This window comes from Cricetulus griseus, chromosome 3 (assembly GCF_003668045.3).
Source record: "Cricetulus griseus strain 17A/GY chromosome 3, alternate assembly CriGri-PICRH-1.0, whole genome shotgun sequence".
Lineage (NCBI taxonomy): Eukaryota > Metazoa > Chordata > Mammalia > Rodentia > Cricetidae > Cricetulus > Cricetulus griseus.
The window spans coordinates 281,780,029-281,806,119 of record NC_048596.1 but is presented as its reverse complement, the minus strand read 5'-3'; the positions used below and the strand labels follow the sequence as shown (position 1 = coordinate 281,806,119).

Here is a 26,091-nt window from a genome sequence, read left to right as displayed (position 1 = left end):
ATGACAAGTCTGGCAGGCATCTTTGAGCTTAGGTGCTGTTCTGTATATGCATCCACGCAGAATATCTTGCTAATGGCTTTCTCTGCTCCTGACTTCTATTCTTACTTCTCTGGGATTCCCAGGCTGTGACCCAGGACACAAGCCCCATCAAATATGACTTAAGGCAGCACTTAAGTCATTCACAACTCAAATGTGAATGTTCTTAACAGAAAGCCTTGCTTTGTCAACTTCAAAGCCAAGAGAGGCAAAATGACTTCATGGGACACCTCTCATACAGCCCCAGTGGTGATCATGACTAAAATCAATGCAGGTTTCTCCAGTCAGATCACAGCACTCACAGTGTGCTAGCCCCCAGGGAAAGGGAATGAATAAGGCAGTCAGCTAATATACCTTTGTACTCATTCATTTAATAAACATGGGATCAGAAGCAGGAGGGCACCCAAAGCAAACATCCTTGGTAGTAACATGTCTAGAGATTCAACTTTGATACAACCAAACTCCCAAGAGAGTTTGGTTTTTATACAAAATTCAGAGGGAATACCAACCTTTATTTATACCTGGGTTCCAGTTCAGCACCATCTCAGACTATGAGGCCAAGTACGGGGAGCACAGGTCTTGGGAGCTAGGTTCCATCATGAGCAAACCAGGCCAGCCTCGCTCCCAGCTGTCCAACACCTCAGCTGGTCCCTCCCCCAGTGAGTGGCTTGGCCCTAGGTCTCAAGCTGTTTGGGGTGGGACTCCAGGTGAGTGACTGTGCCTCTGAGGTGATCCCTAATCTCTACCACAGGTGGTAAGAGCAATGCAGGAACTGGGGCACAGCCCAGGGGAAAGCCTGCCCATGGTGTTGGCAGTTGGTAAATGGCATTGAGTTGCAAGTCAGTCTGCTCATAGTAACAGTGATGAATTCTGACACTAGTTTTTAGGGGTTTTGTTTTGTTTTGTTTTGTTTTGTTTTAAGACGTAGCTCTGGCTGTCCTAGAACTTGCTCTGTAGACCAGGCTGACCTCCAACTCACAGCAATCCACCTGCCTCTTCATTCTGGGATTAAAGGTGTGTGCTACCACTGCCCACAACACTAGTTTAAAAAAAAAAAATACATTTAACAAGAAGCCTTTTCATGTGATTAGTAAGTTAAAATAACACAATTTTAAATCATATACTTAACAATCTGAACATTAAGTGTGCACACATATACTAAATAAGGATATGTGCACACGCACACATACACACACACACCACGAGGTAGTTTAAATCACCACTGAAAGCCAGTACTTCCTCTGCTCAGAGTGGTTATCACTGGGCGCATGACAGTTGAAAGTCGGAATCTGAATAAAAATGCAGGGAATTTCTCAGCAGAACTGAACCATTACAGGGGAATGGTATGAAAAGTAGGCTGTGACTGCTTTAAATGACAGCTCCAGTTCTACCTATGTCCTGAAATGCTAAAGGGCTTGTCTAGACAACCGCCTAAGTCATCTCTAAAGGTGGTTCTTTTTTTTTTCTTTTCTTTTTCCTTTTCTGTAGACCAGGTTGGCCTCAAACTCAAGAGATCTGCCTGCCTCTGCCTCCTGAGTGCTGAGTTTAAAGGCGTGAGCTTACCACGCCCAGAAAGTCTCATTTACTTTACTCTGTCCTTTTGTGGTGGAACTGTTAGAATCTATATACACGTTTTAAACATTATTCCTTACAGAAGTCTGCATTAATCTGTGGGAAGGGCCTGATCTCATGGGACCCTGCCCTCCATACCCCACAGAGCAAGAAAGGGCAGCAAGTTCACACGACACGGGAAAAGCAACATCTATTGTTCTTAGAGTCGGACTCTTCTCGCGGCAGGGAAAGTCTCTTCATAGTGCTGCTCTGCTGCAGGGGAATGGCTGTTAGGCCAGGGCGGGGAAGTCCTCGGGGTCGTTCGGGTTGGGAGCGACATCTTGGATCTAAAGAAAAGAGAGGTTTTAAATTAACTGCCCTTTCCCCACTAAGCTGTGGCCAGCATCAGACCACTTACTACCGAGTGACACTTAAATGAGACTGGCAGGTGGGGGAACAGTGCAAAGAGAGGTGCATAGTCAGGACCTGGGGTGTGGCCTTGCTGTTCAAAGAGCAGCTGGTCACAAAGGGCCCTGGAGTTGGAAGGAGGACTGTCCTGTCAGTACTGTTTCAGCAGAGAGCACACAGATGGCTAGTGGCATGATTCCACCTCAAGCCAGGACTACAGGAATTATGTGTCTTATGTCAGGTAAAGTGATATTGTTCCAAGTGGCCCCAACTCAGACCACTGAAGCACAGAGCAATCTCCCTCTCCTTCAGCAACCCATCAGGACTTACAATGCCGCTTACCACAACTTCTGCTCGGGGGCCATAGTTCTCTGTTCTTCTTATCCTTCCTCGGCCTCCTCGGGCACTGCCTCTGGCTCCCCGTCCAGGGCGAGGGAGGCTACCAAAGTTAATCTCCAGCTGGGATGTGATGTCATTGGCGGCTTTCCGGAAGACATGGGTCTCATCCTCATAGTCATCTTTCACCAGCTGAAACACAATCACAGGTCATGTGGGCATGTGCACAGCCATTTCCACAACAGCACAGCCTGGGTCCTAGCAAGAAGCATTTTTAGTATGCTACACTGGTGGCCTGTGTGACCCTGTGGACTAGGAAAACCCTGGATGTGTACCAGCCCTGAGCAATTGGGCTAGACACCAGACATCTATGTTTTTTTTTGTTTCGTTTTTTTTTTTTTTTTTTTTTGGAGGGGGTGTGGTCTAATACAAACAAAACTATATACTTCAGGCTGGCCTCAAACTTAGGTGATCTTCATGCCCTTACTTCAAGTAAAACCAAAATCCTGCTGCATGTCGTGGCTCACGCCTTTAATCCTGGTACTCGGGCAACAGAGGCAGGCAGATTTCTGTGAGGCTGAGGCCATCCTGATCTACATAGTGAGTTCCACACCAGGACAACCAGAGATACATGGTGAGATCCTAGCTCAAAAAATAATAAAAATCCCAGTCTGGGCAGGTTAAGATGTAAGATTTTACTAGCATGTTTCAAGTGTATTTTGTTGAGGTTTAAAAAAAAATTTTAATTTCTGCCTATTTTGTCTTACTTGCTCATAAATATTACTTAGACAAATATGAAAATATCGCCCTCCAGGAATTGAACTTGACGAATTATTTCCTTTCTGTGTAGGTGTGGATGCTGCCATCCATCCACATGCCATGTGTGGGAATGCCACAGAGCAGAGCATAGTCATCTAAGCACCACTGCCATGCTGCACAAAAGATCTCAAGCTGCTTTTTTGCTTTGTTTTTCGAGACATGAAAAACTATATAATAAGCTATGACTTGGGCTGGAGAGCTGGCTCAGTGGTTAAGAGCACTAGCTGTTCTTCCAGAGGTCCTGAGTTCAACTCCCAGCTAACAGCCGTCTGTAATGAGAACTGGTGCCCTCTTCTGGCCTTCAGGGAAACATGCAGACAGAACACTATACATAAATAAATCTTTAAAAAAGAATAAGTTACGACTTTTACTCGTAATCCCGGATAAATCAAAATCCCTCAAGTGAAATCTAAACCTACAGAAGTGAAAACAGGACCATGGTCAGGTTAGTCCCTAAAGCACTTGTATAAGCACAAGGACCCATGGTATATGCCTGTGATCTGAGCACTGCAGGGATGAAGACAGGCGGTCTAGAGCTCATTGGCCAGCCAATCTAGCCAAATTGGCAAGCTCTAGGTTCAATGACAGACCCTGTTCCAAACATAAAAGGTAGAGGGTGGAGAGTGAATGAGGAAGATGGTAACTTCAAACCTCTGGCCTCCACACACACTCTCATGTGTTGTGTGCAAGTGCATCTGTACACACAAGTGCACACCTGTTCCCACACATGCACAAAAGCAGGCTACAGCTAGACATTCCCATGAGTTACCCAGAAAATTGAAAAATTTCTTTGACCACTCAGTTCTTTCAAGCTGTATGTTCATTATAGGATCAAACACCCCTTCAAACTTATTAAAAGCAGAAGCTTAAAGCTGATGGGCCCTTGAAGCTAAAATGGTGAAGAAAAGAACAAGTGGAAAACACAAAGTCAGTAAGTGGCAAAATAATGAATTGCACAACGCAGAAAATATTTGGCTATCATGATCTAATGATTGAAGTGATTGAGATCCAAGGCTATCACATACACAGCAACTCTGAGGTCTAGGTTCCTCTCTTAGCTGCTGACCCTGGCCAAAGTGCTCGTTATTGAGTTGCTTTAGGTTGAACTTTGCACACATGGCTCATGTTGCTTTAAGAGCAATCCCTGGCTAAATTCTACAATGCCATAGATTAACAAGGACCAAAGACCAAACTAGTTGCATCAACAGATCTCTGCTGCCAGGGAAGATGAATTTTATGTGATTTGAGGAATTGGCTTCTATCTTTACCTGTTTCCCAGCCTTACAGCACAGTGGTTTCTCAGGAAGCTTTATTCCTAATGTTCACAACAGAAAAGAATAACAACAAAAAGACATGCTACCTACATGCTGCTGCTAGCTCTGGCCTCTCATGTCTATAAAAACTGTCTTTGGTCGAATATCTCAAAACTTATTAGTAAAGTGTTTTAGACCATGAGTTGACCAAAACAGGAGGCTGAGTGGACATAATGTGTCACCAACAGCATTCTAAATAAAGTACTCAGAAAATATAACTGACCAAAATGCGCATGAAACACAGACAAAATTACGGTGTTCTGAACTTTGACTGGCAGTCAACAAATCATATTCAGCAGGGAATATGATTTTGCTCATCACCACAATCTGCACTGTTTCGTGCTGTGACTTGAACAACAGGAATCCTGAATTCTACACCTGACACTTCAGTGTTCCTTGTAAGTTCACTAACTAAAGAAGAATGAAGTGATCAGCCTTGTCATTACCCACTGATATTTCCCTGGTCATCTCTGTCCAGGCATCTGGTAAAAACCCCCATGCTGGGTTGGGGAGATACAGCTATGTATAGTGGAGTGATACGTACATGAGCAAGTGTGCATACATACACACACACACACACACACACACACACACACACAGAGAGAGAGAGAGAGAGAGAGAGAGAGAGAGAGAGAGAGAGAGCATGAAGAATAAGGCCTGTGCAACACACAAGACCTGAATAATGCCCTCAGACTATGCCATGAGCAATCTAGGAAATTCTCAGCAATTTCTGGAATACAGTAACAAGGGGATCACAGAATGTAGGTTCCCAGGTATTGTTTCAAGGGATCTACTGACCCAATGGAATACTCATTATGAATGAGAGTGAAAGATAAGGATCATGGTAGTCCATACCTCTAATCCTGGCCTTCAGGGCACAGAAGCAGGAGGATGGAGAGCCAGGTTACATACAAAAGACTCTGTCTAAAACAAAAGAACCTGAGAGGATGGCAATCTAATCATCAAAATACAGTCAGTGACCTTTGAAACAGCTGCTGAGCCTCTCTCATAAAGAGACCAAGGTGAGCAGAACCCTCTGCACCTGTGTCTTCAGTATTGTCAAGGCACCAAGTTCTGTTCCTTTCCATGATGCTTGAGCAGAAACAACAAGAACGCTAAGTGGAAGGCTAGCAAGATGGCTAAGTGGGCACTAACGCCTGATGACTTCAGTTTTTTGGTTTTTTTTTGTTTTGTTTTTTCGAGACTGGGTTTCTCTGTGGCTTTGGAATCTGTCCTGGAACTAGCTCTTGTAGACCAGGATGGTCTCGAACTCACAGAGATCCACCTGCCTCTGCCTCCCGAGTGCTGGGATTAAAGGCATGCGCCACCACCGCCTGGCTGATGACTTCAGTTTTATTCCTGAGAACCACAAGTTCTCCTCAGGCCTCCACATGCACACCCCAACACAAAATAAATGTTTGGTTTTTTTTTGAGGGAAGTAGCAAGGTTCTGTTTTCACATCCCTGAGAGAGGTCTGTTTTGTGCCCAATGAGGTCAACAATACAGAAGTCTTACATCGTCTCTGTATCTGGACTTGTGAATCACCACTGCCTTGGAAGGAACTGTGGACTCCGGCTTCCGGATGTTGAACTCAGGCTTTGGTCTGGTTTGCTCTTGAAGGTTTTTCCACTCATCTAAGGTCATCTCATGGACTTGATTTTCCTCTTCTACCTCCAACTCAGGAGCTCTGTAATGGCACATTAAAACAAATTTTTTTGGCCAATGGGACCAAATGTCTATGGAAAAAAAAGTTATACTTTTGTAGTATTGCATCGGAAATGTAAATAGGGTTAAAAGTAGCCCAAGCCCTCAGAGTCACATCTTCTGAGTTTTAGCTTTACCATCCTGTCCTTCATTGAAAACTGAAGACAGATGAAAATGATGTCATCGCCCCATGACATTTCCATTAATTATACCATCATGCACCTTTCCTGAAGGTAGATGGACAGAAGTCTTAAAACAATGGGTCACAAAAATATCCCCTACAGTTGGTTCTAAAAGCAAATGGATATTATTTCAGACTCCCTCCAAGACCATGCTCCAAACCTCATTATATATTTCCATATTTTCCTGAAAATTTCATCACAATCTGTTGAAAATTGTTCATGTTTTTTTTACTCTCTTCTATGACTCAGTTTTGAGTGAGGTTTTTAGTGTAGACTTTTTGGAATGCTCTAAGTGGAGCATTCCAAATGCTCAGGGGCTCACATGTGTTAAGCAAGTGTTCTATCCCCATCCTAGCTAAACGTTTCAAATGTTTAAAGCCAGATGTTTAAAACCCAGTTTTAAATGTTTGAAGCAGGCAAGCAGATGGCTTGTTCTGCAAGCACAAGGACCTAAGTCCAAATCCTCAGCACCTACAGCACCAGTTCCAGGGGATCTTGTACCCTCTTCTGGCTTCCAAAAGAACTGCATGCACATACACAAAAACAAACAAACATGATGGGGTATGTACTGTGTATGTTTATCTTATTGATTGTTGAATAAAATACTGTTTGGCCAATGAGACAGCAAAGTTAGATGGGACTAGGAATCAAAGAGGATTCTGGGAAATGTAGTAGAGAAGTGGTGATCCAGGCAGGAAGTGACATAGCAAGGAGACTCATATTTAAGCGAAGGAGAAACAGGAAGCATCCCTTTTTCCCGTTCGCCTCCTCCAGCGGCAGGATGTGAGCCACCGGCAAGGAGGGACGCCAATAAGGCATCTGATAAGATAAGTCTTACAACATATATAGATTTATGATAATTAAGACTGAGCTAACAGATGAGAATCCTAGTCATTGGCCAAGCAGCTTTGTACCTAATACAAGTTTCTGTGTATTCATTTGGGCCTAACTTTGGTGGGCGGCTGACATAAAGCTCACACATGGCAGTGGGGCTCAGGCAGCTTTTGGCAGAAAGATTTATCGCAACACAAACAAACAAACAAAAAACTTTTCAAATGTTCAGTATCATTAGTCATCAGAGAAAGGTGGCTCAAACCACAAGGAGTTACACCAGTCCACATCCAATAGGACAGCTAGTATCAAAAAGGCACTTAGGCTGGAGAAATGGTTCATCAGTTAAGAGCACTTCCGGCTCTTGTAGAAAACCTGGGTTTGGCTCTTAGCAACCATTTGGTGGCTTACAACAACCAGCTATGGCTTAATTCAAGGGGATCCAATGCTCCTTTTTGGACCCCATGGGCTCCAGGCACTCATGTGGTACATATACATACATGTATACATACATGCAGGTGAAGCACTCATACATATAAAAATTCTGTTTTAGGAAGAACAAAAGGAAAAAAGGTGTCTTTAGAGGCTAACAGGTATTAACAAGGATGTCAAAAATTAGAGCCCAGGTATATTGCTGGGGGAATGTGATGTGTCAATTTAGGAAACAGTCTGGTGGGTCTTCAAAATATTAGAATCTGGTATGGTGGCACACGCCTTTAATCCCAGCACTCCGGAGGCAGGGGCAGGTGGATATCTGTGAGTTTGAGGCTAGCCTGGTCTACAAAGTGAGTTCCAGGACAGCTGGGGATACATAGCAAGTTCCAAGACAGACTACATCGAGAGATCTTCTCTCAAAAAAAAATTTTTTTTCTGACACAGTTTATATGACCCAGAAATTTGATACCTGAAATGAGAACATGCATCCATATCAAAACCAACACACGAATGGTTCACAGCGGCAGCACACACAACCTCAAACTTGAAACCACCAGTCTGTCTATCATTTGACAAACAGATGAGCAAAATATGGGGCTAAAAAAAATAAAGGCTGAGTGTGGTGGCACAGGCCTTTAATCCCGGCACTCGGGAGTCAAAGGCAGGTGGATCTCTGTGAGTTTGAGACCAGCCTGGTCTACAAGAGCTAGTTCCAGGACAGCCTCCAAAGCCACAGAGAAACCCTGTCTCAAAAAAACAAAACAAACAAACAAACGGAGACAAAGCAGGCCAGAGGAGCAGCTGCCTCAGACATCAGCTGCTGCCATGAAGCATGGGAAGGAGGTACACTGGCTAAACTTGAAGAATATCTACTAAAACATTGGCATACAGGACTTTAAGGAGTTCTAAGCCTGAGAGATGAGCTGAAGGTCCACTGTGGATTAATGCTTAAAAGCGCCAACATCAAACCAATCAGCCAGGGCTTCCGGGGTAGAGGATCATCAAGGAATGGAATTTTCAAACCTTCAAAAATGACACATTGCTATGAGGGATTTCTGTCATTTTGAAGTCTGACAGGGCCGGTCCATGTGCAGCTACAGTCTACATAGAGAGGGGTGGTGGCCAGCCTTGCTCAGCCTCTTCAGCGCTAACCCATCTTATTTTGTCTAATATCAGGAACACCATAGTGTCTTGATTCCGTTAATTAGAGTGCTAACACTTGCTGGTTTTCAACCTTAACACACCCAAACACATACAAATTTTGCTGCTTCAAACGTTTCCCTGAAGATTCTGACATAACTCACTTTCCCAGCTCACAGAAATCATGCGTCTATTTCTTTAATTAACACACTGTCTAAATAGGCACATTAACTATAAATCCTATTTTAAAAACACATTCTTAGTTGTTTTGAGCAGTACATTCACAGCTGTCACAACTGTCAGTCACTGTCACTCTTATAAGAAGCAAAGATGATACTGGCAGATAGTTACATAGTAACCAAGTTCTAGGCTCCACTCTAGGTGCCCCCCGCCCTCTCTCTCAAACAAGGTCCTCACAACTCCTTGTTGTGGGCAGCTGATTATCCCCAAACTTGATCAACCTGGCTTAATCTTACTCTGGCAGCTGAAGGGTGAGAAAGGGAGAGCCAGCAGCTGGGTGGAGAGTAAGAAGTTAGCAAACTCGGAAGGAAGCTTAGATTGCCAGTGGAGTGATATGTTCAGATCAGGTATGTTCAAGAAACATGAAGTAGGGGCCACAAAATGGATCCTGTTAAGGCACAAGAAGAGTCAAATTTGAGGGTCCCCAGGGGCCAGGCCATTCGGGACTGTGCACAAGAGCAAGAAGGAACAGGAAGCCACTGGAAGGGGTCTTGAGGGGCCGGAGGACATGACACTCAGAATGCTAGTGTAAGAGCCACTCTGGTGCAGATGAGAATGCAGAGGCCATCAGGAGCTGCAGTAACAACCAGACAACAGCCTCATAGGCTGTGCTGTGACAGAGATGGTGAACAGTTAAGGGCAGAGTAAAGGCCTGGATCTGGGGGTGGGTGAGGACTGAAAACAGGACTTCAAAAGGAGAGCTGATGGTGACAACGCTGTTCCAGAAGCCAGACACCTGGTGAGGGCATACATTTGTGGGGAAGCAAGCAGTTACGCCATGCTGAACATACAAAGCAATGGAGATGCTGGGGGAGGTAATAACAGAACTAGAGCTCACCCTGAAGGATGAAGCCAAAGATCTGTTCTGTTGTCAACACATACCTGACAATTTAAGCAGCAGGTATGTAAGACCCCAGAAGGATTTGGAGAAGAGGCCTGAGGCAAAACCCTGATGAGTTGCAAAGAAGACTTTCAAGGCAGAGGGAATCAGAGAGCCAGCTGAAATCAACACAGATCCAGAGTGAAGTGGTCATTAAGCCTGGAGTCACGCATGGGGGAAATAGTCACAGGGTAATGACAGCAGGAAGCAGGCAGGTCTGGAGTTAAAGGAACTAGCTAGAGGAAATGAGCATGGCATAGTGCAGGGTCAAAAGGAAGCTTCAATATGAGACTACACACATTTAAAATGTCCAAGACCAGAGTTGGGAAGAAGAAATGGACAGTTTGAGGGTTTGAGGAAGTCAAAATGAGGGGTGAGGAGATCGGACTGTGTTTTGCCACTAGGAAAAGAGCTCCAGGGCAAGCAGGTGAAGACAGGTTATGTCTGAGAATGGGAAGACCACCAACTTCCCATCTGGGGCACCGAATTTCTCTGAGGTGTGCCTGTGACATGGGAAAGTGCTGTCAAGGTTTTGAAGAATCCATGATATTTGGAATGCTGGATAGTGACGGCTGGTCACCTTGGAATACTAACGATCAATGTGTTACAGAGGTAACAGTGGTGAGATAGCTCCATGGGTAAAGGTGTTTGTTATACAAGCCTAGTGACTGGGATTGGTCCCTGGAATCCACATAAAGGAGGAAGGAGAGAACTAACTCTATAAAGTTGTTTTCTGGCCTCCACATGCACACATAATGCATGCACACACATAGTAACAACAAAAACCTTTCAAAGGTTCCAATTACCCTGGCTTGTGACTTGCTTGGCTGTGGATTCCAGTAGGGAGAAGGCTGAATGAGGAGTTGTCCAGGAGGTGGCTTTTCCTTAACAGACCAAGCCAGAAGTCAGGAGGATCCTAAGAATTCAGTGGCTAGTACCCTGGCTCATTCACAGGGAAAGGAGGCTTAAAACTTCAGTGTGCTAGATATGGACCAGAGACCCAGTCTTAATGAAAAAAAGGAAGACAGAATAGGTAAGGAGGCAGAGGGCACAAGACTTGAATTTACTCTACTCTCATAAAAAAAAAAAAAAGCCTATCAGATTACTTAAATTAACCAGTTTGATCATTATGCATTAACAAGTAAACAAGGTCAACCCAGTATGAGAAAGGGCCCAGCTTTTTAAATCATTAAGAGAGAAGGCTAGGGAGATGGCTCAGTGGGTTATGGGTTAAGAATGCTTGCTCCAGCCAGATGTGGTGATGTGTACCTTTAATCCCAGCACTAGAGAGGCAGAGGCAAGTGGAACTCTGTGAGTTCAAAGCTAGCCTGGTCTTCGTATTAAGAGTTATAGAACAGCCAGGACTATACAGAGAGACCCTGTCAATTTTAAGAGTACCTGCACTGCAAGCCTGAGGACCACAGTGTGACTGTCCAACACCCATGTGAAAAGCCAGGCTGGGTATGTGTGCCCATAGATCCCAGCCCTATGGTGAGGAGATGGGAAGATCCTCAGAATTCACTAGCTAGCTAGCTTAGCTAAGATGGATAGCTTTCATTCTGTGAGGGACCCTGTCTCAAGGCAATAAGGTAGAAAACCACAGAGGAAGACACCTGGTATCGTGCTCTGGCCTCCACGCATGCACACGTGTGCGTTTGTGCTGCACAACTTTGTCCTCAATAAACATAATGCCCAATCTTAAAAGAAAGAGAAAGAGGACGAATCATTAGGAATCATTACAAGAGAGAACCCATAGACATAAGAAGCAGCTGCCTACTTGGCTGGAGACTCCTCGTCCAGGGCACCCTGGGATTCCTCCATCATTGAGCTCTCTTCCATGGATGCAGATGGCTCTGTGTCACTGAAAAGCAGCAAGAACATTTGTCACACAATCCGTCATGCTCATCAATGCCCTCCTCCAGTTAAAGCCAGGAAACACGATTTAGGCCCTGCTTCCTCCATTTACATCACAGTGAAAGAAAGGAGTAAGGGCTGCTTTAAAATGTTATTTCCTGCCAGGCAGTGATGGCACACATGCCTTTAATCCCAGCACTGGGCAGGGGGGGGGGGGGCCGCGCAGAGGCAGGCAGATCTCTGTGAGTTTGAGGCCAGCCTGGTCTCCAGAGTGAGTGTCAGGACAGGCTCCAAAGCTACACAGAGAAACCCTGTCTCGAAAAACAAAAAAACAAAACAAAACAAAAGTTATTTCCCACTCAGAAGGCAGAAGCAGGCAGATCTCTGTGAGTTCAAGGCCAGTCTGGTCTACAGAGAGAGTTAGTTCCAGGACAGCCAGAGCTACAAAAAAAAAAAAAAAAAAAAAAAAAAAAAAAAAAAAAAAAAAAAACGATAAAAACAAACACACACAAAAAACTATTTCCAAAAAGTAAAAAAATATATATAGAAATGTTCATGAATGCTCTAAAATTAAGAACAGATGATACTGATCAGGGGAAAAAATCCAAACTTCTGGACAAGCCTTGTCTGTATAATGAGTTCCAGGCCAGCCGGGGCTACAACATGAGGCTCTTGTCTGGACCAGCCTGGTCTATACAGTGAATTCCAGGCTAGTCAGGGCTGCATCATGAGACTCTGTCTCAAATAATTAAGTAAACAAACAGACCTTGAAAAACAGTCTCCTGTCTAAATGCAGTGTAACAACTGTGTTTTAAAAAGCCTTCTCCTGATACAGTCAATCCTAGGTGTGTACACACACACACACACACACACACACACACACACACACACACAGGTGTGCGCTACACAACAATCCGAATCACTCTCTACTTGACAAACAGAACCACAGAGAACACAGTCTTTTCAGAGATTCCCATTCCATCACAGGCTCTCAGAGATTACATCCTTGCACCTTACCTAGCGTCTTTACCAGATCCCCAGGGTCGAACACCACAGCTACCCATGCTGTCCTCCATTCTGTTTGTGCTGCAGAAACAAAAAGCCGTCATATTAACTTAAGGTGGAGCCTGCTCCTCATCAGACTCCCAGTCAGAAAACACTGCCCCAGCGTCTGCACAGACAGCTCAGTGCATGCTGCTCTTACAAAGGACCTGAGTGTAACTTCCAGTACCTACATCAGACAGCATACAACTGTCTAACTATAACACCAGAGGATCTGACAGCGTCTTCCAGCCTCTGTAGGCACTGCACTCATGCATGTCACAGCCCACACCCACAACACACACCCACAACACACACCCACAACACACACACACACACACACACACACACACACACACACACAGATACAGATAATCTTTAAAAAAGTAAATCTTTAGAAAAGTAAAACCCTGCCCCCCAAGAATGACAGACTGCACACTCACATCAACAGACACAAAACCTAAAGTGGAAACTTCACCAGCGAAGGAGCTTACACTTTATCATTGCTACTGTATCTTTCAAAATCTCTTTTCCCTCTTTGGTCAAAGGAGTCAAAAGCTCTGTTCCCAGGACCACCTCGGCCTCTGCTCCTCAGGCCTCTGGGGCCTCCACGTCCTCTCAGTGGTCTGTCTCGATCAAACCTGTCAACTGGTCTAGGAAAAGACAGGTATAATGAAAAGTGGTGAAATGGATATAAAAGGTCTGAAAACTTTTTGAGAAAAACACACAAACTCTAGAAGGCAGTTATGGTTAGTATATCAGAAAGCATGGTGGCTTGACTAAACTAATAGTTAACTACTGAACACACTATACCTAGCACGATACACATGGCGTTTTAATTCTCACAACCAAGTTTAGTACACAGAACTGCTGTTAAAGAAATGGAAACCCGAAGCAGCATAGGAAGGGATTTGCCTGAGGTCACCCAGGTACCAGTGGGGAACACGGGTCCTGGATCTCAACTCATGAGAGCAGGGCTTTTACTCTGTGGATCCAGTTATACAGTGACTGTGTTAGTTAAATGTAAAGGTTCATTCCTGTCTTGGTATTAAACATTTAATTTGGAATATTTTGTGCAAGAAAAATGCTTTAGCTTTAAATGTCATCCCTCCAAATCTCTCTTCTAAACACACAGCCAGAAGATGATACTTGGAGCTGGAATCTTGAACATAGTGAAGCTTCTCTACCCTGTGACCAAAGACAGTGAAGATTTCGGTGTTTTTTAAGATTTATTTTATTTTTTGTTTTTTGAGACAGGGTTTCACTGTGTAATAGCCCTGGCTGTCCTGAAACTAGCTCTGTAGACCTGGCTGGCCTCAAACTCACAGAGATCCGCCTGCCTCTGCCTCCTGAGTGCTGGGACTGAAGGTGTGCGCCACCACCACTTGGCGATTTATTTTATTTTCATTTATGTGTATACCTGTGTGAATCTATATGTATGCAAACATGCCTGTGTGTGCCCTTGGAGACCAAAACGGGGCATCAGATCCCCTGGAGCTGGAGTTTCAGGCAACTGTGAGCTGTCTAGTGAGTGTGCTGGAAACCAAACTAAGTTCCTCTGGGAGAACAGCGAGTGCTCTTACCTGCCAAACCTAACAACTCTATGGCTCACAGGGTTCAGTTAAGCTCATTAGAGGCCTAAGGACAAGCTCCTGCTTCGACGCAAGGAGTATCTGCATCCCAGATTCACACACATCAACATGACTGTTCTCTGCATCTGATCCTGGCTCGGTCAACTCCTCACACATAGGATGTCGCTTCTGAAGGAAAACACGTGTTCTGCCTGTACAGAGTCAACATCCTTGTCAATTAGCTGAGACCAGAGTCACTCCAACTCTGGGTCTCTGCTTTTCATCTGTAAGTTGAAAGGGCTGAATTTAGACTCTTTTAAGATAACAAAAATTTTGTAATTCTGTCTAGTAACATGTATCAAGAAATTCAAAGTAAGTGCACTTTAATTAAAACCAAAAGCAAAACCTGCCTGGACAACAGCCCAGTTTATAGAACATGCCATGGGAGATGCTACTGCAGAGAAGTGACAAAGAAAACTGATAGGTAGCTATGACAGGGTTTGTCACCGTGGGTCTACAACCCCCCAATCCCAATTTTGTCTGTTTTTAATACCGTCTCTACCCATTTAACTTTTTCCTAAAGCCAGAGGCATAGGTCACCTGCCTGAGTCACAGCTTTTCGACCTCAACTGGCATTCTACTTCCAGGACTCTACTGAGGAAGTGCCTTACACAGATCCCAAGCATCTAAATAAGGCCTAATGCTGAGCCAAGCACAGATCCAACAGCACTAAGCAAGTGGTAACATATGATACACCCAAATAATGGGTCACAATACAATTCAGCCAGAGTGCAGTGTACAATCAACACATCACATGCAACTAACACACAACCAAAAACACTGAGCAAACACTGCTGATCAATGGGAAACCCTCGTGTGTCAAGAAGAAACAAAAGTGTGTGGAGTGGTAAGCATGTACGTATTACCATCCGTGGTGATTTGAATGAGAATGGCCCCTATAGGGCCATGTTTGAATGTTTGGTTCTTGTTGGTGGAACTGTTTGGGAAGAAATAGTAGTGTGGGAAGAATTAGTAGGTGTGGTCTTGTTGAAGGCGGTGTGTCAAGGGGGGTAGCCTTTGAGGTTTCAAAAGCCTTCACTAACCCATTGCTGCCTCAATTAGCTCACTCTCTGCCTTGTGGTTATAGATCAGATGTGAACTCTCAGCTACTGCTCCAGAACCATGCCTACTTGCCTGCCTGTTGCCATGCTCCCCCTCACAATCATTAATTAAAGACTTACACTCTGAAACTTTCAGACCCCAATTAAATGCTTTTTTTCCAATAAGTTGCCTTAAACACGGTATCTTGTTAGAAAAATAACTAAGACACTACCTCAGTAGATTAACAGATTGGAAAATAGGCCAAAGCCTGAAAGGTGGTCATCTCAGATGGCAAGACGGGTGGGGGGTTCATTGGTTTTGTTTTTTATATCTGCCTGCCTGTCTGCCTGCCTGCCTGCCTGCCTGTCTGTCTGTCTGTCTGTCTGTCTATCCATCAATCATCTATCAAGTGTGAATGCAAACACACACATGCACCACAGTGTACACGAGGTCATGGGACAACTGCTAAATCTCATCATAATTATATCCCTAAGCCCAAAATTAGTTTCCTAATCTAACTTCAAAAGAATCTTTAACCTGTTCAACATACTTTTGTGTGTATGTGTGTGTGTATGTATTTGTTCTGTTGTTGCTGTTGTTTTTTAACAAGAGGGCTTTTCAGGGGTTGGAGGGATGGTTCAGTGATTATTAAGAGCACTGACTCTTCTAAATGACTTGTGTTTGATTTCCAGTACCCACATGGAGGCTAACAATCATCTGTAACTCTAGTTCCAGGAGATCTGACACTCCTCTGGCCTCTATGAGTACCAGGCACTCATGTGGTACACACACATACATGAAGGCAAAATCCCACAAACATAAAAATTTTAAAAAGGCTCTTCATATATACCCCAAATAGTCCTTCTGTTTTTTGAACTTTGTGCACGGTAGACAAGTGCTCAACTACCGAGTTACCCCAAAATCACAATGGGGGGGGTCGAGACAGGGTTTGTCTACATAAGCCCTGCCTGTCCTGGAACTCACTCGGTAACAGGCTGGCCTCAAACCCACAGAGATCTGCCTGCCTCTGCCTCTGGGATTAAATGTGTGTTGCCATCACCTGGCCACAATTAATTTTTAATTGTACAATCATAGGTAAATGAAAGATCCTTCATTTTCTACTGAAGGTAACATGACTTGAGACTTACCTTGGCAAATTATTCGTAGGACTGCCACCACAGAAATGTCACAAAGCCTAGTAGTTATCTGGAAATCTCTGGGGCCCCGGCTACCCTAACCGAGGACTAAGGTACATACTTTTCATCTGAAAACTTCTCCGCTGTCAAGTCTGCCTGTCTCTCAGTGTCATAGGGTCGATATTCTCTGTAGGACCTTCGCTCTGCTCTATCAAGCACATCTGTCCCCCGGCTGTCATTCCATCCTTGCTGCTCCCCTCTTCTAGGAGTCCGCTTCTGGCCTGCCAGGAGAATCAAAGCAAAGCTCAGGCACAGCAACAACAGCAGCACAGTGGACATGAGGGTTAGAGGTTTCTACCAGAAATCAAAGTCACTGGAAAGTGAGGGCTTCAGAGAGAAACAGTTACTGCCGACCATTGCCTCATCTGTTAATTATCAATAAAACTTAACCAAGTCCTAGAAATGACAGGATTAACCCATACGAACTACACATTTACAGGAGGCCAGCCTTGAACAGATGATCCTCTTGCCTCAGGTGTGCTACCGTGCCTGGCTAGTTTTACACCTTTTCAGTGCCTCTGTGACTGCCATTAAATATCTTTTACTAGACAGGTGGCATTTCACAAACACAACTTCAACAAATCATAGTAATAAAGACCCATCTAAGAAAATTAAAGGGTAAAAACCTTGCACCTTTTAGAATCCCATCTATAGCTAGGCTTGGTGGCCCATGCCTTTAATCCCAGCAGTCAGAGGTCAGAGGCAGGTGAATCTCTGAGCAAGTTCCAGGACAGCCAGGAGTACACAGAGAAACCTGTCTTGAAAAACCAAACAAAAACAAAAGCAAAACAAAAAGGAATCTGAGCTGCAAACAAACCAAGGACAACTAGGGTCTATCTTCTGACATGAAGGTAGGTATTTGCTTCAACACAAACGTGTGTATGATTATTTAGATTTTTTTGCTTTGATAGGATTTATATGGACAATACTCATCTCACACATATTCTCTAACCCGTTTAAGAGGCAGCCAGTATTCAAACAGAGTGTCTTTTTTGTTTACCAAGAATCCAGCACCTAGCTGGGGCAGGGGCTACCAGTTTCTCTCTCCCCTCTCCCTTTTGGTTTTTCAAGACAGGATTTCTCTGTGTAGCCCTACCTGTCCTGGAAGATGCTCTGTAGAACATGCTGGCCTCGAACTCAGAGATCAGCCTGCCTCTGGAATTAAATGCATATACCACCAACAATCAGCCCTGTTCTCTACTTTATATGCTTAGCTTTTTAAAAACCATGAGTTTGAAGCTATCTTGCAACTAGTAATATGTTGTGCAGTGTTTCATCACTTCTTATGGTCCCCCAAACAGTACATGCAACTTCTATTCTAATGGTTTTCACTTTTCTTAGCAGAAATTATCCCTCCCATTGATAGCTATAAAATGTTTAATTTCTTCAAATAGGTACATTTTTAACTGTTAAAATCCTCTTATGGACAACATATATATGTATATTTGCTTATATAGGCTTATATACATATGCAGGCATATATGCATTTCCACAGCAGCATTTTTTACCTGTGCTTTAAAGTCTAGCACTTGTATATATTATCCGTTCTTAGTTTGAAGTAAAAATCGTGTCTGTGATATTATTAACATAAAACTGTAAAGCAGGTTTGTTTGTTGTTTGTTTGGTTTTTTTTTGTTTTTCTTTTTTTTAAAGATTTTATTTATTTATTATGTATACAACATTCTGCTTCTATATATATCTGCACACCAGAAGAGGGCACCAGATCTCATAACAGATGGTTGTGAGCCATCATGTGGTTGCTGGGAATTGAACTCAGGACCTCTGGAAGAGCAGCCAGTGCTCTTAACCACTGAGCCCATCTCTCCAGCCCCTTTTTGATTTTTCAAGACAGGGTTTCTCTGTGTAGCTTTGGAGCCTATCCTAGCACTCACTCTAGAGACTAGGCTGGCCTGGAACTCACAGAGATCCGCCTGCCTCTGCCTCCCAAGTGCTGGGATTAAAGGTATGTGCCACCACTGCCTGTCGTAAAGAAGGTTTTTAGTATGAAAAACTATGCCACAAATCTAAGCCCAATCTCTGTCTCTGTCTCTTTGAGACAGGGTTGTACTATGTAACCCTGACTGGCTGGCCTGGAACTTCCTTTGTACACCAAGCTGGCCTCAAAGTCACAAGAAATATACCTGCCACCTAGTGCTGGCAGCCTCATGTTTTCATAACTAACTGTAATACTTAAAAACAATTTGCAGGGGCTGGAGAGATGGCTCAGAGGTTGAGAGCACTGGCTGTTCTTCCAGCGGTCCTGAGTTCAATCCCCAGCAACCACATGGTGGCTCACAACCATCCCTTATGAGATCTGGTGCCCTCTTCTGGTGTGCAGATATACATGGAAGCAGAATGTTGTATACATAATAAATAAATAAATAAAATATTTAAAAAAAAATTGCATCACTTAGTGAGTTCACAATCTGAGTTTGTAGTATGCTTAGAACATTGAATGATATAAGTAGGGCTTTAATTGCAAAAATTTACATTACCAAGAAATCAAATTTGGGTGCTGGAGAGATAGCTTAGTGGGCAAAGTGCTTGTTGTGCAAATATGAAGACCAGAGTTCAGATACCCAGAACCTACAGAAAAGCCAAGGGTGATGGAGTGTGCCTGTAACACCAACACTGCAGAGGCAGAGAGACTCCTTAGCCAACTAGAATAGATACTGTAAGTTCTGGATTTACTGAAAGACCATGTCTCAGGTAGTGGTGGCACACAGAGGCAGAGACAGACAGATCTCTGTGAGTTCAAGGTCAGTCTGGTCTACAGAGCGAGTTCCAGGACAGCCAGGGCTATACAAAGAAACCCTGGCTCAAAAAAAAAACAAAACAAGAAGAAAAAAAAGAGAGAGAGAGAGAGGGAGGAGAGAGGGAGAGGGAGAGGGAGAGGGGGAGAGAGAGAGAGAGAGAGAGAGGGGGCCCGGAGAGATGGCTCAGCTCTAGTAGAGGGCCTGGTTTCAATTCCCAGCACCCACATGGAAGCTCACAATTGCATATAACCCTAATTTCACAGGATCCAACACCCTCACACAGACATAAGTGCAAGCAAAACACCAATGCACATAAAATAAAGTCATTAAAATATTTTTAAAAGACCCTGTCTCAAGAAAATAAGATGAAAAATGACAGAACATACCCAATATTGGCCTCCTCTCTCTCTCTCTCTCTCTCTCTTCTCTCTCTCTCTCTCTCTCTCTCTCTCTCTCACACACACACACACACACACACACACACACCCACACACCACACCACACCACACCACACCACACCACACCAATAAAACTGGAAGAGATGACCTCCTGTATCTAAGACTAAGGGAACACTACAGAAATCATGTGGAAAGATAAGCCAGAGGACCATGACACCTGCTGAAAGATGGTATCTTCTAGACATGATAGGGATGCTGTACCCATGAAATCTACACAAGAACTGCATGATGATACCAGTTGGCATGCCAATGTGGGTGGGGAAATCTCACAAAGCCCTACTCCTGGATGAAGAACTACACACAGGCACTTAATGCCCTCTGAGAAAGGGAGAATCAGTTTTCTCCAGGGCCAAGGCCCCCTTATTCATTCCCACATGGCCAGCCTTAAATACATGTACATTTGAGCACCTAGTAGGTTGTGCGTGCGTGCGTGCGTGCGTGCGTGCGTGCGTGCGTGCGTGCGTGCGTGCGTGTGTGTGTGTGTGTGTGTGTGTGTGTGTAAGAATAATATAGAAGAGGTCATGAATTTGAGAGAGGTGTAGGGGCACAGGAAGAGTTGGGAGGAGAAGAAAGAGGAAAATATGTAAATGTGGTATTCATATATGGATTTCTCAAAATTTTCAAATCTAAAAAATTGGAAGAGGTGAGCCAGGCCTTGGTGGTGCACGCCTTTAATCCCAGCACTTGGGAGGCAGAGGCAGGTGGATCTCTGTGAGTTCGAGGCCAGCCTGGTCTCCAGAGCGAGTACCAGGATACACTCCAAAGCGACACAGAGAAACCCTGTCTCAAAAAACCAAAAAAAAAAAAAAAAAAAAAAAAAAAAGAAAGAAAGAAAAAGAAAAGAAAAAATTGGAAGAGGTGTTTGAAATATAAGGGATAAATTATCATTGTTAAAACTAACAAGCTGAAAAATTTAAAAGGTCTATCTATCCATGACACTCCAGTCATCAGCACCTCTCAGTATAAAAAGAACTATTAGAGCAGGAGAAAATGGCTGAGCAGTTCAGAGGACTGGGTGCTCTTATAAAGGACACAGGTTTAATTCCCAACACCCACATAATAGCTTAAAACAGTCTCTAACTCCAGTTCTAAGGAATCTGACACCCTTTTCTGGCCTCTGTAGGTATCCTGCAGGCATGTGGTACACAAACAGACATGCTGGCAAACACTCACACACAGCAAATAAAAATGTCTTAAAAAAAAAAAAAAGAAGAAGAACAACTATTGGAGCTGGAAAAATGGCTCAGTAGTTAAGCACACTTGTGGCCCTTACCCAGGACATTCAGTTCCTAGCACCCACATAGTGGCTCACAGCCATCTGTAATTCCAGTTTTGGAGATCTGACACCCTCGTCTGGACTCTGTGGTCATTGTATGCATGTACACACTACATATATACACACATGCAGGCAAACATGCTTACACACAAAAAAGTCTTTTTAAGAAAAAAAAAACTATTTTAATCAGCTTCTGATTTCCTATTTGCAACTCATTTTCTGCTCAGCTACAGAATTGCTGAAGTGTTTACCCTCACTTTCTGCTTCCTCTTAGTTATTTTAGTTCTATCAATTAAATAAAGTCTCTTCCAGGGATCCTGTGTATAAACTGAAACTATTAAATTAATGTACTATGATAATTATGAGTACCTTATAAGCATTACATTTTTTAAAACCCCAAAACAAAGTTAATCAGAGAGATTTTTATTCCCCCCCCCCACAACTTGGTTCTAGATCAAGATGCAACCAGACCTAGCTTGGTTCTCTGTGCTAAATCAGCAGCTCAGAGTAGGCAATGCGGATGCTGCATTTCCCCAACCCTTTCCAATAAAGAGCTGGTTCCTGTAGTCTGATCACTTATCTAAACTAAAGCCTGGCATAAACAGAATACAGTAAAATTTACAGTAGGACTTCCTGTAAGACAAAACTGAATGTTGGCTTATTCACCCTAACCCTGAAAGTCTATGAAAACAGTATGAAACAACTGTTGATTCAAGAATGAATTTACTGGGCAAGGCTCATCCATGGGTTATCATTAGACAGACTAGAACACTTAAAAACAAACAAACAAACTGTATTTCCATGGGAAAAATAACGACTTCCACACCATTTTGAGACCAGTAATGGGCTCTGCTCTGTTACTCAGCAAATATGCATGGTATTTGTCTGCACTACACATTCATTTAGGACATTCAAAGTTTACATATTTTTTCTTTTTCTTTCTTTCTTTTTCCAAGACAGGGTTTCTTTGTATAGTCTTGGTTGTCCTAGAAATAGCTGTGTAGACCAGGATGGACTGGAACTCACAGAGATCTTCCTGCCTCTGATTCCTAAGTGCTGGGATTAAAGGCATATGCTACCACTGCCTGGCTAAGTTTAATTTTTTTTAAGTGCAGAAAAGCATGGTTTTTCAAGTCAATTAGTGCTAACAATACCTATAGTTACTCTCTGCAGCCCATCAGAGACATGTAGAACAGGAGCTACAGGCATGGAAATCATGCCCACTTGTAAAAAAGAATTCTCATGGCAAAATTTCCATCCTAATAATGTCAACTAGGTCTCAAAAGCCAGAATGCCTAGACTTCGAACTGGCTGAGCAAATAAAGTTCTAAGTATAGTAGCTTACAGTTCCTAGTGAGAGAGTAGGTTGCAAAAAAAGAAACAGCAATGTACCTGTGTGTACATGCATGTATGTGTGTGCCAGTATGCACATGGGTCCAGAAGTTAGAGGTAAGCCCTGGGTGTTCTCACCTTAGATTATGAGACCAGGCCTCTCTCTGGGAGTTGGGGCTCATGGATTCAGGCAGGGAAGGAACATGAGACCCTCAGGTTTTCAAGACAAACATTTTGCTGATTGACCTATCTCCCCAGACCCCACACTGTGCTTTCATTATAAAAAAAATATATGTATATAAATGCATAGTGCTACTCATAACAAAAATAAGGAACTCTTTTACTAACTTCATACATTTTTGAGATTGTTTAAAATTTCCATAACAAGAGTTGGGGGGCAGGGGGAGTTTCAAGTTCAGTGGTAAATCATTTGCTCAACATGCATGAAATACTGGGTTCATCAAAATAAAGACATTTTTAATTTTAAAAAGGCTTTAAAAAAACAACATTTTAGCAAGGTATGATGGTACACACCTTTCATCTTAGCACTTGGGAGACAGAGGCAGTGGTATATCCATGAGTTCCAGGCCAGACTGGGCTACAAAGTGACAGCCAGGGCTGTTACACAGAGAAAGCCTGTCTCAAACAACAACAAAATCAACCATTTTAACTGGTACTCTGTAGACCAGGCTGGCCTTGAACTCACAGAGTGCAGGATTAAAGGTGTTTGCCACACACACCCCCCCCCCAGTGGCTAGTGTATTTTCACGTGATAAATAGATAAAACAGCCTTTCTCAATTCTTTCCCTTCCACTTTTTTTAAAATACATTTAAGAGAAACACATAATACAAAATGTACAGTATGATGCATTTCCATTTTAAAAGGAGTCCTATACCTACTGAGGTATCCATCTTCATTGTAATAATTTTCTGATTCTCAAGCAATGTCACAAATTAACTTTACAGATAAAGGTAAAACATTACTTAGCCAAAGCCTCAAATGTAAAGCTAGAGGTGGAACCATTTTTCTCACGCAAGGACAAAGCAATAACACCCACACGAACATCTGTCTACCCCGTGGTCAAACTATACACTCTAATCTCAATACCTCTTCTTGCCAACCTTATGGTCACAGTCTTATGGGAAAACGGGCAAGCAGGAGGCGAGAGCTTGGCTGCAAAAAGCCTTGACGAAGTTCAGGTGGCAGCCACGAAGTCTGAAGCCGCCTCCCGTGCAGACAGCACACACAGAGGAGGGCTGGCCCTTCTGCTAACCCGAAAGGGTAACTTTGAACATTCTGATTGCAAAGGTTAAAGCCGGTTCTCCAAAAACGGTATTGAATCAATCACAATTACACTCCCCACCTATACCTGCAGTCGAAGCCACAGAAGCTACGATATAAAGACAGAGAAAAGGGATAAGGTGCAGAGGGCCGGGACTCCAGGCCCACCCCATTCACCCTGGGTTAAGGTCTGCGGTACCGGGGCTCCCTCACCCTCGGGTGCCCAGGCCTCCCTGAATCTCAAGGCTCAGAGTCTGCGATCCCTGAAGGTTCCAACTGCGCGTCGCCTACTACGGGGCTGAATCCCGCAGAGGCCCGCGGGGAGGATGAAGGATGTAGCCAGGGGCAGATGTCGGGATTCCAGCTTCGCAACCCTTAAACTGTCAGTCCGCGGCCCCTCCACCCAACCAGAACTGCCAGGTCTTCCATGCCCACCCCAGGGCTTTCTCGTCCGTCAGGAACCTCCACCCCCGATCCCGAACCGGTCCATGGGGTCAAGGACACCCACACACACACACCGAGAGTGACTCCCGACCCCTCCTCGTGGATACCTGAGAGAGTGACCAAGGCCCTTCTGCCCATCACGACCCATGGCTCTGCGTACTCTCCCCCACCTGGGATGAGCCCACCGGGAATAAAGACCCTGAGCCCCTATACCGAGACAGGGTGGCCCGGGAAGGTGACCACCCAGGAGGGTGACCCTGAGGGTAGCCCCCGGGGGGGGGTGACCCCGGGCTCTGACCCGCCCCCGCGGGGCCCGTCCCCGCGAGCCGAGTCTAGCGGCGGGAGGGGTGACCTGGGTGTCCACGGCGTACCTGGCGGCTGCGGGCCCCCGGGGCTGTCCGGCTGCTGTGCGCTCCACACCGCGAGGCTCTTGCGCTCCTTCTGAGACTCCCTGCGGCCGGCCGCGCCGGGTCTGTGTCCTGAGACCACAGCCGGGCTCCGGCCGCCGCGGTGCCCGGCCCCGCTGGCCGCCGCCGCCGCCGCCGCCGCCGCCGCCTCGTCGCGCCGCTTGCGCTGCAGCTGCTGCTGGCGTCGGTGCTCGGCCTCGCGCAAGATGTCGAACGGGTCTGACTCGTCGTCCAGCAGCTGGTGGAAGCGGTTGGCCACGACGCAGCCGAACGTCTCCTGCATCGCGGCGCCCGCGGCGGCCACCGGGCTCCCCAGGGCCCCCTTCATGCCGCCGCCGCTGCGGGCGCCGCGGGCAGCCTAGGCCAGCGAGGGCTCAGCGAAGCCGCGGGCGAGGACCCATGCTGCCGCCGCCGCCGCTGCCGCGCCGCGCTCCCGGCCTGCGGTCGGCTCCGCCCCCGCCGGCGCGCGCGCCCAGCCAATCAGCGCTCGCAGTCACGCCCTCCGGCGCTCTACGGCCCAATGGGCGACCGCTGTCTGTGACGTCACCTTATCTTCCCCTCCCCCCCGATGGCCTGTGGGCGTGGTAGTGCGGGACTGGGGCGGAGCTACCGCGGGAGGCACCTCGGAGGCGGCCAGCGTTTGCTCGTCGGTGTGAACCCGTTGGGAATCCGGTTGCGCATCGCTGCACTTGTCCTAGGTGACCTAGTCGCTAGCCCTTCAGGGCCTGCGTATTTGTGGGACAGCTGTAGACTGATGGAAAGTTCTTAGCCGGAGATGGAGGCATTGCAGGGAGCTGACACCCGGTCAAGAGGCTTGGAGAGAGTTGATCTGCGAGAGAGGTGGCAGAGGCAAAAGACCAAAACAGCCCATTCAAGTGCAAAGAAACAACCCTGAGACCCAACTGTGATGAGGTGATGAGTTCAGGCGTGGACAGGCAGAGGTTTAGATTATGGTTGTTTTCTTTTGAAACATTCAGTTAAGGCCTAGTTTGTTGTACTCAAACTCCAAACTTGTCAGGCTTGCTGGCAAGTGCCTTTACTTACTAAGCCATCTCCCTTGTCCTGAAAATTAATTTTGTAAGTTACCATACGAAGTAATGGTTCTGTAGCACATGCATGTGTTTATATGTGTGTGTACATATATATATTCCATTACACTTTGTTCAAAACTCTCCTCCGCCCTCACTTCCCTTCTCCATATCCCACCCCTGCCTTCTGGTTCCCTTCCTCTCTCCCAAGTAGTTTTCACTTCATATCACACATAAAAGGAATAGTTAAACCACGGGCTAAAAGGTCCGCGTTTTACTGCTATTCTAATTTTGCAAAGAAGTCAAAGGCGTTTTTTGTCTCAAATTGTAATTCCCCAGGCTTGCCATTCAGGCAGCTGATAGGTTCTCAGCAAATACTTGTGAAATTGACTAGAGGCTTTAAAATAGCTGGTCATTTCCTTCTTTGAATCAAAGATAAACACCTGCATTTTCTAGCAAAAGTCGACACT

The 26,091-nt window shown here is 45.0% G+C and overlaps 2 protein-coding genes across 7 annotated transcripts in view; one reads left to right on the top strand and one right to left on the bottom strand.

The window, feature by feature from the left end:
* The window catches only part of Cdc14b (cell division cycle 14B), a 96,047-nt gene extending 92,651 nt beyond the window's left edge, over positions 1-3,396 (top strand). Inside the window, exon 15 of the transcript XR_003484156.2 lies at positions 3,182-3,396. The gene's annotated coding sequence lies outside the window, so the exon portion shown is untranslated. The remainder of the gene's footprint in view (positions 1-3,181) is intronic.
* Habp4 (hyaluronan binding protein 4) lies at positions 388-25,019 on the bottom strand. 6 transcript variants are annotated; one of them, XM_027409640.2, is made up of 10 exons: positions 24,558-25,014; positions 16,700-16,859; positions 13,265-13,423; positions 12,747-12,815; positions 11,653-11,736; positions 11,489-11,572; positions 10,682-10,759; positions 5,979-6,150; positions 2,326-2,523; positions 388-1,934 (listed from the first exon to the last, which is right to left on the bottom strand). In XM_027409640.2, the coding sequence occupies exons 1-10, from the start codon at positions 24,919-24,921 to the stop codon at positions 1,878-1,880; spliced, it is 1,425 nt and encodes a 474-aa protein (XP_027265441.1). In that variant the 5' UTR covers positions 24,922-25,014; the 3' UTR covers positions 388-1,877. The 6 variants fall into 6 exon arrangements, with proteins under 6 accessions (XP_027265441.1, XP_027265442.1, XP_027265444.1 ...); XM_027409641.2 differs by having other exon boundaries at positions 2,338-2,523; positions 24,558-25,013; XM_027409643.2 differs by lacking the exon at positions 13,265-13,423 and having other exon boundaries at positions 24,558-25,019.
* Positions 25,020-26,091: the final 1,072 nt, after the last annotated feature.

Bases quoted from the DNA above. Each gene is read 5' to 3' on its own strand.
- Habp4 (XM_027409640.2), bottom strand. From the start codon at position 24,921: ATGAAGGGGGCCCTGGGGAGCCCGGTGGCCGCCGCGGGCGCCGCGATG. The intron at 11,737-12,746 runs GTAAGGTGCAAG...GCTGCTTTTCAG, and splicing joins GGATCTGGTAAAGACGCTAG to TGACACAGAGCCATCTGCAT. The intron at 2,524-5,978 runs GTAAGACTTCTG...ATTGTGTTTCAG, and splicing joins AGTCCAGATACAGAGACGAT to CTGGTGAAAGATGACTATGA.